The sequence below is a fragment of the Limulus polyphemus genome, unplaced genomic scaffold (genome assembly GCF_000517525.1).
Source record: "Limulus polyphemus unplaced genomic scaffold, Limulus_polyphemus-2.1.2 Scaffold318, whole genome shotgun sequence".
NCBI lineage: Eukaryota > Metazoa > Arthropoda > Merostomata > Xiphosura > Limulidae > Limulus > Limulus polyphemus.
This window is the reverse complement of record NW_013665928.1, coordinates 432,728-448,362: the sequence shown is the minus strand read 5'-3', so window position 1 is coordinate 448,362 and position 15,635 is coordinate 432,728. Positions and strand designations below refer to the sequence as shown.

Below are 15,635 nucleotides of genomic sequence, written 5' to 3'. Positions count from 1 at the left end.
ATTTAATAAATGCATTGTTTTGCTATGTAAGTTGTTCGGGTTTTTTCATCTAAAAAAAAGCGATATTAATTTCTTGACGACCTAATATATAAGATAATTATCATATGACTTAGTAGAAAATATTAGTAAATAACTATATATATATATATAGTTATGTATTATATATACGTACGCACACTCATGTATTTCAATTAGTTTAGGCCTCCCCCAGTGGCACAGTGGTAAGTCTGAAGGCTTATAACGCTAAAAACTGGGTTTAGATACCCGTGGTGAGTACAGTAAAGATAGCTCACTATGTGGCTTTGTGCTTAACTCCATACAAACAAATGAACCAGTTAACATTATCATATCATTATGTACTTGAGTTGTAGAGGTGACAGTTTGTAGATTATATTCCATTGTCTAGTAAATTGAATTAATAGCTGGCCTAGCATACTGTTAAAGAAAAATGAGAATGCGCAATTTATAGCTAACACGTCGTGCCTGGTGGGGCGCTGCAGTACAATAGACAAAACGATAAGAGAAAAGCTTCTGTCGTTGGTGTTACACTCATACTTCAGCAGTTCGCTGTTCGACAGCACACCGTCTGTTTTACCTGGAACTAAGCAGTAGAAACTGACCAATAACAGTTCGCTCTGGGTTTCTTCTTTTACAAGGCATGCTCCTTAACGAATATTGCAGATATAAATAAGTTTTTTCATCGAATTACAAGTGTATGGGGCATGGGACTGTGAGCGTGTGCTTTTACCGCAAACACGTGGAGCGAGTTTTCAGTATGTATAACACGAGCTAGCTGTTGCTCAATTGTAGGTCTTTAAATACATCTTCAGAACGACACTGTAAGGGAGGGTATTAAAGACCTAGTCTCTTTTGGTTCAACTCCTCTTATGAACAGTGGAACACATCCTAATTACACTGGTAATGCCACTGTACACGTGCTAGCCAATCTAAGGGATTTAAACTTAACAGTATCTGTACAGCCAGCGCGTGCCTGTTACAGAAATCGTTTCAGTTTCTAATACATGTTAGCATGAACTAGACCATTCATTCCGCTATCTGTCTGTTATATTTGAGCTGTTACATATTTAAAATTCTTTATAGAAGACCTAGACCATTTGTTCCTGTGTCCGGCTGTTACATTTGATCTTCTACGTTTTTACAAACCATTATAGAAGACATATATCTTTTATTGGTTGCTGAAGTATCTGTTTGTTACATTGGGTGCACTACGATTTTACAGACCATTGTGAAAGTTCCAGACAACTCGTCCCAGTATTCATCTGTTACGTTTAATCTGTTACTTTTTTCACATCATTATAGAAGCTCTAGACCACTCGTTCCAGTATTTACCTGTTACATTTGACTTGCTACGCTTCTACAAATCATTATAGCAACTCTAGACCTCTCGTTCCAGTATCAATCTGTTGCATATTATATACTACGTTTTACTAAAACAATTATAGACGCTCTAGTCTGCTCATTTTTGTAATTCACCTCTAACATTTGACCTGCTACGTTTTTTCACGTCATTATAGAAGCTCTAGACTACTCGTTCCAATATTCATTTATTACATTGGACTTGCTACGCTTCTACAAACCACTACAGATGCTCCAGACCACTCGTTCCAGTTCTCATCTGTTACACTTGATCTACTACGCTTCTACAAACCACTACAGACGCTCTAGACCACTCATTCCAGTATTCATCTGTTACACTTATCTGCTACGCTTCTACAAACCACTATAGATGCTCTAGACCACTCGTTCCAGTATTCATCTGTTACACTTGATCTGCTACGCTTCTACAAACCACTACAGAAGCTCTAGATCTTCTGTAGTGGTTTGTAGAAGCGTAGCAGAGCAAGTGTAACAGATGAATACTGGAACGAGTGGTCTAGAGCATCTGTAGTGGTTTGTAGAAGCGTAGCAGATCAAGTGTAACAGATGAATACTGGAACTAGTGGTCTAGAGCTTCTGTAGTGGTTTGTAGAAGCGTAGCAGATCAAGTGTAACAGATGAATACTGGAACGAGTGGTCTAGAGCTTCTGTAGTGGTTTGTAGAAGCGTAGCAGATCAAGTGTAACAGATGAATACTGGAACGAGTGGATCTGGATATTTCATTGTGTAATAAAACTGTAGCAGCTGTTGTTCAAATTTTCCATTCTGTTTTCTCGTTGTTTGTTGTAGTTTTTCCAGCAACAGTCGATCTACGTTTCATAATCCATGTTATAGAAGTACTAGATGATGTCTGCGGAAATTCATTGCTATAGTTTTCCTGTCCCATTCTTATGTATAAACTCGAGCATGGCTTTGTTTATCTGTAGAAGATTCAGTCTGAATGTTCTTGCTACAATTTGAAGATATAACATGTTCTCTCTCTTGCATGTACATGCTACATTGTTGAACTACGATAGAAAACAGCTCGCTACACTCATACCATTTACTTATTATATTATTAAAATTCTGCTTTATAAGTAGATTTATCTCTCTCTAGGAGATTTACCTCCATAGAATAAATAACTCACTGAATCCTATGTCGAATTGCTACATGCTACACCTAGTTAGAAGATCTAACTGTTTTCATGATTATCTGTCTTCCGCGGTGGAGAATTGATATAAATAACGCCTACTGTATTGTTAGGTTCTTCTCTCACCAGTATTTATCTTTTAGTGAACGATGACTTAAAAACAGCAACACAGTTTTCCAAACTGAAATTGTTACTCCGTATTTCTGTAGTTGGCTCATTGCGTTTCACTTCTTCACAAGAGCTGCAAAGACCTTTGTTTACTCTGAGTGGACCCTTTCACTCTACCGGGCTTTCTACTTTTGTGGCATTTTACTATATTTGTTTACTATATTTATTTGTAAAAACCTGCTTGATTATTTCTGTAGTTGGCTCATTGCGTTTCACTTCTTCACAAGAGCTGCAAAGACCTTTGTTTACTCTGAGTGGACCCTTTCACTCTACCGGGCTTTCTACTTTTGTGGCATTTTACTATATTTGTTTACTATATTTATTTGTAAAAACCTGCTTGATTATTTAAATTTCTTGTATTTGAAGTCATTGAAAATATTTATTGAAGCATAATTACGATTTTTCGAAGATTTTGCGCACACGTTCACTGCATAACGAAACGTTATTTTGTCACATTTTCATAAAGTAACTATTACAAAAACATAGTAATTAATCTTTTTTTCTGGGTCTACTCTTTTAGACATCCTTAAAGGCACAAAGCGAAGAACTAGAAGGACCTTCTACTAACAACACTCAGAACAAGGTGGCGATAGATCTGCCTGAAATGGAGACCTTCGAGGTGGACCTTATTAAAGATCAGCAAGGCTTAGGTATCACCATAGCGGGGTACGTCTGTGAAGAAGGTAAATTAAAGAAGGAAATGTGTGGGGAAAAGGTCTTATTTTGCATGTTAACTGTGTGTATACCACCATAGCGGGGTACGTCTGTGAAGAAGGTAAATTAAAGAAGGAAATGTGTGGGGAAAAGGTCTTATTTTGCATGTTAACTGTGTGTATACCACTATAGCGGGGTACGTCTGTGAAGAAGGTAAATTAAAGAAGGAAATGTGTGGGGAAAAGGTCTTATTTTGCATGTTAACTGTGTGTATACGTATTTGTATATATATATACGAGAAAGTAGGTTTTGCAGCTTATAATATACTTGCATTAAAAATAAATAGGTTTAGAGAGAAGTACCTTTAAAAATTGAATCGTCGCAAGGGTTGAGTTTATACTGTTGTAAGATACGTCAACGAAGAGGGGAAATTTGTACCTTAAAAGTTAAACCTAAGAAGATAGTGACTTTAAAAATTTCAATGCACTTTTATGCTAATATGTTAAATGTGTGACGAGGGTCAAATTTTACTCTTCTAAGCTAAGTCTACGAAGATGATGAATTTACAAACTTCCAGGTAAAGTCTACGGAGATGATGAGCTAAAATTCCGAAAACGTTGAATAAATGTCCTTTCAAGTTAAGTGCACGGAAATGATGAGTTAACGTCTTTTCAAGTTAAGTCTACGGAGATGATGAGCTACAGTTTTAGTGAGATATCACTGAAGACGTTGTGTCTACTTCCTTTCAAGTTAGGTACAACGGAGATGATGATGAGTTTACGTCCTTTCAAGTTAAGTCTACGGAGATGATGAGTTAACGTCCTTTCAAGTTAAGTCTACGGAGATGATGAGCTACAGCTTTAGTTAGATATCTCTGAAGACATTGTGTCTATTTACTTTCAGGTTAGGTATAACGGAGATGATGAGTTTACGTCCTTTCAAGATAAGTGTACGGAGATGATGAGTTTACGTCCTTTCAAGATAAGTGTACGGAGATGATGAGTTAACGTCCTTTCAAGATAAGTGTACGGAGATGATAATGTAAATTCTAGTGAGAGATCTGTGAAGATGAGGAGCACGTACCTTGTCGAGTTAATGCCATATATACAGAAGGCGATATTTCCCCGTAGCTGAAACCTGAGCGAAACAAGTCAGGTTTCACAGTAGGAAATGAAGACTACCATTTAGCAGTTTACGTCCCTCCACCGACAGGGTGAACTCACACTCCAAATAGCTCAGAGTTATAATCTAATGCTACACATTTACGTTGGGGATTTCGCTAGAATAAAAGCTTTTATGGCTTTGAAGAATGTGAGTTTACATTTTAGCAAGTTATGTCTCAAAAGATGCTGAACTTTCATTGTGTTAAGGAGAGTGGATGAGGAGATGAACTTGTAAGAAGAAATTTTATTACACGTAAAAGAAACACATCTGTGAAGATTGTGATAGCAAGGTTGGGTAAAATCTCGTTAGATGGTCCAAGAATGACGTAAGTTTGATATACAGCTCTATTTGTTTCGAATATTATACGTTTCTTTTATTGCTGTTTTTGACGCAGTTCAAAATAACATAGGGAAACTTACCAAACACCATGTATATTGCTATAAAGTTGATAAATAACTTTTAAAATCATTTCCTACGCCCTTTTGAACACAGCAATGGAACTTCAGACTTCCTTGTACTGCTACGCTCGTCATAACCTAATTTTTAACTCTACCGTAAAACGTGCACACTGATAAGTTTAGTGCTTGAGCTTGTAAGTGCATGTGCGTGAAATACAGCACCGTGGGCGTTCCTGGCCACATTGGATTTGACTGATTTGCGACCTTGAGCTTGTCATGTTTTTAATGCCAGATATACTTTTTCATTTCGCAACATATTTCAAATTTCTAATACTAGAAATAAACGACCTTAAAACACCAAATTTGTTAATTTTCTTTCAATAGACACTCAACGTTTCGCTTTACAGCTTCTTCAGGAGCGTTCCAAAAATCTTCAGTTGTCAATTGTCAGTTACAGTTTGTGTTTTAGTGTAACGCTCTTGAAGAAGATGTAAAGCGAAACGTTGCGTGTCCAATTCAAGAAATATAACAAATTTGGTGTGATAACGTCGTTTATTCCTAGAATTAAAATGTCTTTTATACACCAGTATGTACTACAGAACTTAAATAATGACATTTCAAAATTTGTATAGATCGAGGAGTCTTTTATTTTGGACAGTTGGATTGACATATTCTTTCCTGGTCTTTTGATTCCAGCTTGCCCCGTGTATACACCATTGGTATACACGAATCAATTGAGTGGGAGCAGACTCATTACTAGATGGGCGTATGCTGTTGTAATGTTTTGGTAAAATTGTTTATGTGCCTATGCATTTTTCTTTGTCAACGGTAAAATTGTTTATGTGCCTATGTATTTTTTCGTCAACGGTAAAATTGTTTATGTGCCTATGCATTTTATTTTTGTCAACGGTAAAATTGTTTATGTAGCCTATGCATTTTATTTTTGTCAACGGTAAAATTGTTTATGTAGCTATGCATTTTTTCGTCAACGTTAAAATTGTTTATGTGGCTATGCATTTTTTTTGTCAACGGTAAAATTGTTTATGTGCCTATGCATTTTATTTTGTCAATGGTAAAATTGTTTATTTGCCTATGCATTTTTTCGTCAACGGTAAAATTGTGTATGTACCTATGAATTTTTGTTTTTGTCAACCTTAAAACCCTCATTCGTGCTGTCATAACTTTCGTCTCTGTATATTGTAAATTTTGTTTGAAGGCATTGAACCTTCTAAAATAATAAAATGTTCTCCTTGGTTTGTTTCAAAATAACGAACTGCATTTATGTTCCAAATGTTTCGATAATACATGAGTTCATAGAATGAATGTTAAATAATTGTTTAAAATATTGTTTACGTACGTGTGTTTTTTTTTCATTGCTGATCTGTTCTGTATTATTTTTCTTGCCCACTGTGTGAATTCAGATTTATGAACTTCGTTTTGAACGTTGCTTGATTTTATGGTTATTTGTTAACCAGTATAAAATCAGCTGCATAGCATTTATATATATATTTGTATGTAAACAAGTACTTGTGATGGAAACATTTTTATGAATATGCTATATTTAATTATATTACCTCCAAGTGGCACTTTGCTTCAGAATTGCTTGTTTGTTTTAGCGCAAAGCTGCATAATGGACTCTGTGCTTTGCTTTGTCCGACGCTGGGATTCGAACCTCGGATTTTAGTGTTGTAAGTCCATTAACTTAGAATTATTTGTTTGTTTGTCTGTTTTAAATTTCGCGCAAAGTTACACGAGGACTATCTGCACTAGCCGTCCTTAATTTAACAGTGTAGAGGTAACACTCATGGTCTGCTCTTTTACCAAGGAATAGTGGGATAGACCGTCACATTATAACGCCCTCACGGCTGAAAGGGTGAGCATGTTTGGTCGAGTGCCCTAGCCACCTGACCATGCTGGGCCACAACTCGGAATTGTAAACTGTTATTAAAATGCGGTGTAAGTAACAAATGTTAGACATCAACTCTGGGACTGTTTTTGTGTCTAACTCTTTTCGCTGTAATACTTAATGACTGTAAAAAATACTTAGCTTTCTGTATTAGTCCTAACACGTGTTTTTTTCTATTCCATTTCAGTTTGTTTTTCATCATGATCGCCAATGAATGTCAAATGGGAAATATTAATTATTATGAGATTAATTGATACAAGAAATTGCGAACGTTTATAGATTGGATGGCATTTTTCGCATTTAGAAGTAATACAAAATACTTAACAACATTCGACAAAATATTACATTTATTTTTTCCCAATTAACGCTTTCACTACTACGGAACTTTCTAGAGAATTTCGCTTGTTAATCGCAGCTGAAAAACGTGAGCTTTGAAAATGCTTTAATTGGATAATTTTTCCTTTTAAAAGAGTTATAATTGCATTTTAATGTTAGGTCTGCAGATCCATTGGTTTGAAAAAAAGCTTGAAAAAAAAGTATACGTTTAATTTCCAAATAATCGGATACTGCAAAACATTTCGTGATAAGTTTCAATAATTAGAATGTTTCGTACAATGGACATGCATTCATTCTAGTTTTATGAAAAATTATAGTTTATTACCCACACTTTTTATTACCCATTTTATTACGCCAGTTTAGAGAATTTTATTGGTTCATTATTAGATCAGCGGCCCGGCATGGCCAGGTGGTTAGGGCGCTCGACTCGCAATCTGCGGGTCGCGGGTTCGAATCCCCGTCACACCAAACATGCTTGCCCTTCAGCCGTGGAGGCGTTATAATGTGAAGGTCAATCCCACTATTCGTTGTTAAAAAGAGTAGCCCAAGAGTTGGTGGTGGGTGGTAAGGACTAGCTGCCTTCCCTTACTGCTAAATTAGGGACGGCTAGCGCAGATAGCCCTCATGTAGCTTTGCGCGAATTTCAAAAACAAACAAACAATCATTGTTAGATCAGTTTTATTACCTGTATGTGAATACGCAGGAAAGAAAATTATCTACTAAAGCAAAGGTTTTATATGTATAAATAAATATAAATAAATAATATATATTTATATATTATTAACAAACGTTAAATTAAGACTTGGACTGTCGTCTGAGGGTATATTAAATCCTGAAAAGTCTTCTTTGTTATTAACATTTTAAATACAGGAATTCCATTGAACAACTTATATTTCAAATAGGTAATTTATTACCTGGTTTATCGCTTGTGTTCTTCGTCGCTTGTAAAATGTTTCGTGGCGGTCCAAGAAATGCTCACCTTTTGAGCTTGAAGATGTGATTAAATGCCAGTAATTGTTGACGTTATATTTGAAATAGGTAATTTATTACCTGGTTTATCGCTTGTGTTCTTCGTCGCCTGTAAAATGTTTCGTGGCGGTCCAAGAAATGCTCACCTTTTGAGCTTTGAAGATGTGATTAAATGCCAGAGATTTGTTCTTATGGAAGTGTATATTAGTATGATAGGTTAGGTTTACAAATGAACGTGCTTTGTTTGCCACTCGTGATTCCTAAAACCACATTTAAGTTGTTTTTTTTCATTCAGTTTGAGTTTTGCAAATAAATCGTTAAAAATCTGTATGAAAGACACCATTTCTGAAAAAAAACCTCTCATAATTTTAGTTGTAGCAAGTGCGCATTTGCTTGAACAGTTAACGTTAAGAGTGGAATTTAAATTACAGGTTGTTTGTTGACACTATGGGCCACCTGTGCTGTGCTCAACACAGGTATCGAATCTCGGTTTTTAGCGTCGCCAGCCTGGAGAGTTACCGGTGAGCCACTGGGCATTTTACTACAGATTTTAACGTTTAATCACCTGTCTTGCAATGACAAAAATCCTTAACATGTATATGGATGTTATTTCGAAATATTACGTAATCCTTTCCAAGATGTATACCGATTTACATTAAAATATTACGTTCTGATAACCAATCTTGCTATTCTTATTTCTGGGACACTCGCGATGTTTCAGAAAATATTTTAATACGCAGTTCTTAACCAAATTTTGAGTTATATATTTCTTATAGAATGAATTTTGATATTTCCGCTATCAAAATGTGAACTTTTTTTTTGCGAATCATTAATTTCCCTTTTTTTTTTGACAGTTTAACATCACCATAGTTACTTCCTTATCAAAAGTGCTGGCAAAAATAGTAGTTCTTCTTCAGATTGAATTATGAGCAACCAATCTTACGAATTCAATCGTACAAGTACATGTTCGAGATATATTAACTTTATCTCCTTTTCCTATGCATTATCGATTAATTTTTTATTTATTTTCCGAAATAAGATCACTTTGTTTGTTCACAAGCCGTTAAAAAAAAGGAATTTAAATACGCCCCCTAGGAAGGTCAGCAAAGCTGATTGGCTTAAAATAAAAAAAACGAATATTCAACTACATATTTCCAATAATTATATTTCGTGCGTTTGACTTACTCTACGGAAAGGCAAAATTAGAATATCAGACATAGACTATAGCACTAAAGTTTGGGATTCGATCCTCACGGTGGACACAGTGCAGATAGCCTATTGTGTAGCTCTGCGCTTAAGCAAACGAGCAAATATAAATTCTAATAAGTTCAAAATTTACATTGAATAACAAATGAAAAACCAGATATAAATCATTGTTTTTTATAATAATATCAAACAATAGATCCAAGTCACATTTAGAGAAAATATTAGATTTTACCTGCATTTGCTTAGGAAAGTTTGACAGCAGAAATTCAACACAGGTTTCAACTAATTAATCAGTTTGTTGATCTCCTTTATTAAGTAGATCAGGCCATATATCATTTCATGACAGTTTAAGAATAATTTGTCCAGCTAATTAATTTCTTGCAGAAAGACTCGAAATCTATTCTTGTCTTTACACAGACCAACGTTCAGAATTGTCTTTGACAAGATATTAAACACGACTTAAATAACTCCTGAAAAACATTTGGGTCTACGTGAATTTATCAAGTATAACATAAATCTTTTGTGTTTATTTTTAAAATGTTGAATATATCCCGGTGTTTAACCGATATTTATCACCCCAGGTTTGCTTCTAATACTTGTTTTAGTTTGATAGTTACTGTCTCCGATTTTGATCCGATATTTATTGCCATATACATTTTTTAATACACTTTTCGTCACTCACCTTTATCTGTAAATATTCTCTGTTACTTATAGTGCATGGTTTTTACCTGTTACGTGTTATCACCAGTTTTTATTTAACGCTTATTATTCCTGGTCTTTTTACTATCCTTATTGTCCCCGATTTTTATCTGATACTTATTGCCCCCAGTCATAATCTGGTACTTATTGTGTCCAATGATTATATGATTTAATTGTCTAATGTACTGGGAACGATAATATTTCATAAATTTCATAAAATCTTAAAGGGACAAAATAGGAGCTTATTAGCCCATCAAGAATGTCCCTTCCAGCTCCCAACTATAACCACCCCTTACTTCTCATGTATTCATCTAATGTTTTCTTGAACTCAGTAACTACCCAACTTTACGCCCAAAAATACAATGAAAAGAGGCATAGTAACAAGTTACGCCCTAAAACAACTCTTGTACTTTATGTTTCCATTTCGTTTCAGAATTACGTTAATAGTCGTTCCCAATTTTGAACTGATAAACTAGAGGGAAGGCAGCTAGTCACTAGTACTCACTGCCAATTCTTGGACTACTCTTGTTTGATTGAGTAGTGGAATTTGACCGTCACTGTTATAGTGCACCGAGGACCCGAAAATGCGGAGCGCATTTTTGCGACATTGAGTCACAAAACAAAAATATTCGGATTCATTCTCTGGGCACAGTAACAACTGGACACGCCCGGCCCATGATTACCAACTAGTAACTGAAAAGAAACAACTTGCACTTTATGAAGGCAATATTTAATCATAAGAAGTATAGTGATTGGTGTTTACGTTAAAACACTCCCCCCTCCCCCCCCCAAATATAGTTAGCCAGAAGAAAAATAAGCTCCCACCCCCTTTTCCGGTGGCGTTTAAGTCTGTAGACTTAAAAACTGTGTTTCGATATCCACGGTGAGCAGAACATAGAGTCTATTGTATAGCTTTGTGCTTGACAACAAACAAACACCTTAAAAAAATAGGTCATTATTAGAATTTTCGTTTGAATAACAATCAGGAGTAGTAACTATTGTACTGTATGTTTAAAATCACCAAAAGAAATAACTATTAATAGAAATTCATAATAAAAACGAAGAATTCTTCATGCAAAAAAAAAAAAAAATGTATAAATAAAATTCCAGAGAAGAAACAAGAATTGGTAAATAATTAAATATTGATCTTTACGGGTAAAAAATCATGGAACAAAATAACCATGCAACAAATCGTGGGACTAAATAACCATGGAACAAATCGTGGAACAAAATAACTATGGAACACATCGTGAAACTAAATAATCATGGAAGTTCTTGGATTTCAATATTATTGTTTTATTCAGACACCTTGCCTGGATTATTGAATCAAAACACGTGTACAAGTTTAAGAAAAGTGTTTTAGACTGTGCCAGTATATCTTCAAGATGAACTACTAAGATTGTTTCGTGTACTTCACCGATTGAGAAAAGTGTTTTAGACTGTGCCAGTATATCTTCAAGGTGAACTACTAAGATTGTTTCGTGTACTTCACTGATTAAGAAAAGTTTATGAATTAGAAAAAGAAATCAATTGACACTATACTTTTTTATAGTTTTAGGTTTTATTCACAAGGTTTCTTGACAAGAATAACAGTTAATTTTTTTTTGACCAAGGTTTCTGTATAGATTAGTGAGGAGTTGAATGTAACTGGTGTATAAATAAATGACTAGCATATTTCCAGTATATCTGTGAGCTTTGTTATATTTAATTAGTTTCAAAAAGGTAGCTGGCCCTTTAAGGTTTGTATGTAAGCCGATTACTTTTCCCTCTTATTTCTTTGGGGTATTTGATTACTGCGGCATCGTACAATACATGATTATTCAGCTTCCAAAACCTCCTGCACGAATTTCATACTCTTCAGTAGATGAAGCAATAGTAATCAAGATCAAAGTATTGAATGCAAAACCGTACTACTGAAAATTAAAAGAGTAGAGTTTCACGAAATAAGAAACGAACCCATGAAACTGTCTGGTCGATAAGTAGTTTTAAAGTGATTTATTCCACCAACTTTCATTATACAAATATTGAATTTTTGTATATATGTTTTCATCACGTGATTATGGGGATCCTACTTTCTTCGTAAAAATATCTCGGTAATAAGCTCACATTATCTACTAAGAATGCTTACAATCCCTCCAAGTGGCTCAGTGGTAAGTCATCAGGCTTACGATGCTAAAAATCGGGTTTCGGTACCGGTGGTGGGCAGAGCATAAATGGCCGTTACGTAGCTTTGTGCATAATAAAAACCAACCACATCTAAAAGATATCAGAGCAGTGTAAACTTAGAATGTGCTTTCATTTTTTATATTTGCGACACTTGTTTTTTTTTGAGGACAAAAAAAAAAGAGTATTCCGATGGGTGAGCGGTAAGTTTACGGACTTACCTCCTTAGAATCCGGAGTTTAATTCCTCGCGGGGGATAGACTACAGATAGCTCACTCATTATGTAGGTTTGCATTTAAACAACGACAAATCATGTTTTTTTTTTAAATGTTAATCTTTTTCTTCTCTGACAAGGTAATGACCACAATTCTTTTCATGGATGTCATATCAGCGTAACTGCATGGTTGGTGCAGTCCGGATTCGTTTACTTATATATATTTTCCTTTTCGCTCTCCTCCGGTGAGACAGCGGTAAGGTTACGGACCTACAACGGTGGACACAGCAGATAGCCAATTTTAACAAACAAACAATTTTGCTGTTCATGACATTCTTTTCATTCTTCATGTAGAAAAAATATTAATTGTAAATAAAACAAAATCAATTAATATTTGTAAATAGCATTCTCGTATTCCAGAGTTTTTTCTTTATAAGTTGAAGCAGGTCAAGCATAGTGTTTAGCATGTCGGGCTACGTGTGGGAAAGTCCGAGAATCGAGCAGCAACACGTTGCTGAACACGCTCCGCACTTTCAACTATAATTATAATTATTCGGTTAAAAGTAGCCACATAGGCGGCATATGTTGCTGACTGGTTGCCCTCCCTGTAGTCATTAGTTCTAAATTAAGAATAGGGGTTTCTGACCTGGTCACTTATCACATATGTCGCATGAGGTACCGTTCAGATTGTAATTACCAAATACGTTACGTAAAATGTTTCAAACGAATTTCAAAGTAATTTAATCGAGCGCAACTCTCAAGCGGCAAGGTGCCCTTTGTTGCTATAGGAATAAGATAAATACATCTTACTGGGTTCTTTTATAAGCTGGATCTACCTGAAAGCACTTAAGGCTTAACTGTTCTTTTATTATTGTTTCTGTCAATACCAGGCGAACTATTCCCATAAAAACATTCAAATTAGATAACGTTTTCTATATATATATAAACATTACTGAAATAATATTATATTACGTAGTAATGGAATATACATAAAGCACGTGTAGCTGGTTTTGTACTTATTTCAAATGCGCGTTAATACTTGTTTCTGATGTTCTGAATAAAACGTAAGTCCTATCAGAAGTATATATATACGTGCGTCTTCGGTAATGTTTTTTTTATTTTATTGTGATAGTTCCGTCATGTTTCATAGGGAGCTAAGTATGAAATGAATGCCGGTAAAAATCTTAAGTCTATTTCTAAGCTGACATCGTTAAAATCGTGAGTACTTCAGCGTGGTTTGCAGTTTAGAGAACTATATACAAGGCGATGTTTTGTGCAGTCGGGTAGTAAAATTGGGCCATTATCCACATCTAAACCGTTCATCAATATAATGTTAATGCCAATAAATTGCAGCTATTTTCGGCATTATTGTTATGACGTTCTTCGTTATTTTCTGCTGCTTTCTACGTTTCGTTCATTGATGTTCATGTTGGAAAACGAACTTTTTTGTCGTTTCGAAGATTCTACGTTTCGTTCATTGATGTTCATGTTGGAAAACGAATATTTTTGTCGTTTCGAAGATTCTACGTTTCGTTCATTGATGTTCATGTTGGAAAACGAACTTTTTTGTCGTTTCGAAGATTCTACGTTTCGTTCATTGATGTTCATGTTGGAAAATGAACTTTTTTTGTCTTTTCGAAGAATCTTAAGTACCTGTTTATATTTATGTATACGTAATGTCTCCTAAGAAATCTTTTGGAAGTATTGTAAAAACTTTATACAGTATTAGTTTATGAGTTATTCTTGTCACCTTTGATCAGAAACGTAAATACTGATTAACCGTGTTTGTTTTACACGTTATCGCGGTCGAGAAATTAAGAAGTATAACGAATTTCTACAAAAAAAAAATCTTTCACGGATATTAAAGTCGGATGTTGACTCAGTGTGTTTTAAACTAACCAAGAAAATTCTAAAGGCAAATGTTGATACAAAATATGAATATGTATATACTTAATCGTATAGTTGTACCCGTGGTGCGTATCATATATCAAATGAACATACCATAATAACAAAGTTAAAACAACAACAGAAGGTCTATGGGTTTGTTTGTTTGTAGTTAAGCACAAAGCTACAAAATGGGCTATCTGTGCTCTGCCCACCACGGGTATCGAAACCCGGATTCTAGCGTAGTAAGTCCTCAGACGTACCGCTGTGCCACTGGGGGTGGATGGGTGGGCGGGTCTATAGGATGAATAATGAATACCTTTTGAATTTTGTCTTATATTTTGGTCGTTTGAAAAGAAGCTAGGAGTCGTTAAAATCATATTTGTTATTTGATCGATTCAAAACAATGTAGAAAATTTAGATGTAGCAAGTTCCGTATATAAAAAAAACAAAAACTCTTAATTGACGTAATTACTCTAATTAGTTTAATAATTACCTGTACTTTTAATTTTCCATTCCTAAATATGTTGAAGCTTCCTAGTGAAAATGCGCCGAGCGGACAAAAAATGTTTATCGAAAAAAATGCCCCCCCCTTTCCGGTGGCTCGGCGTTAAGTTTCAGGGTTTATAACGTTAAAATTCTGGGCTCTATTCTTCAAGGTGGACGCAGAATAGCCCATTGTGTAGCATTTTCCTTAAGACAAACAAACTTTATCGAGAAAGTAAGTGTACGTAATGGAAAGCTACGTTGTGAAAACAAAAATAATGATTTCAGTCAACGTCGACTTAGCTGAGGCATTTACCTCCTTTGACTTAGCTGAGGCATTTACCTCCTTTGACTTAGCTGAGGCATTTACCTCCTTTGAGTTAGCTGAGGCATTTACCTCCTATGAGTTAGCTGAGGCATTTACCTCCTTTGACTTAGCTGAGGCATTTACCTACTTTTTAATTCATCAATAAATATTTATTCTTGAAGCATGCCACGTTAGCGGTAGATGAATAAGAACTTTGATTAGTAAAAATTATAAAAATACTCTCCTCCCCTTCATCCTATTACTCTTGTTCCCAGAGACCATTTCACAAGCTCAGCCCAGAACGAGAGTGTCATCCGGGTTACTGCAGCTTCCAGCTCTTTCTCACACGTCGTCATTCTTACAGGCAAGCACACTTTCCAATCCCATGTAATCTACTTGATAATGTGTGTGATAGTGGCAATATCCTCATCTTCATATTACTTTCTCACACGTCGTCATTCTTACAGGCAGCACACTTTCCAATCCCATGTAATCTACTTGATAATGTGTGTGATAGTGGCAATATCCTCATCTTCATATTACTTTCTCACAC

At 35.2% G+C, this 15,635-nt stretch overlaps 1 protein-coding gene across 3 annotated transcripts in view; it reads left to right on the top strand.

Moving 5' to 3' along the window:
* Positions 1-15,635, top strand: part of LOC106457339 (patj homolog) — a 241,897-nt gene that overhangs the window by 167,344 nt on the left and 58,918 nt on the right. For all 3 annotated transcript variants that reach the window (XM_022383220.1, XM_022383221.1, XM_022383219.1), the window contains exon 5: positions 3,217-3,379. In XM_022383220.1, the coding sequence (XP_022238928.1) occupies positions 3,217-3,379 (163 nt within the window). The remainder of the gene's footprint in view (positions 1-3,216; positions 3,380-15,635) is intronic.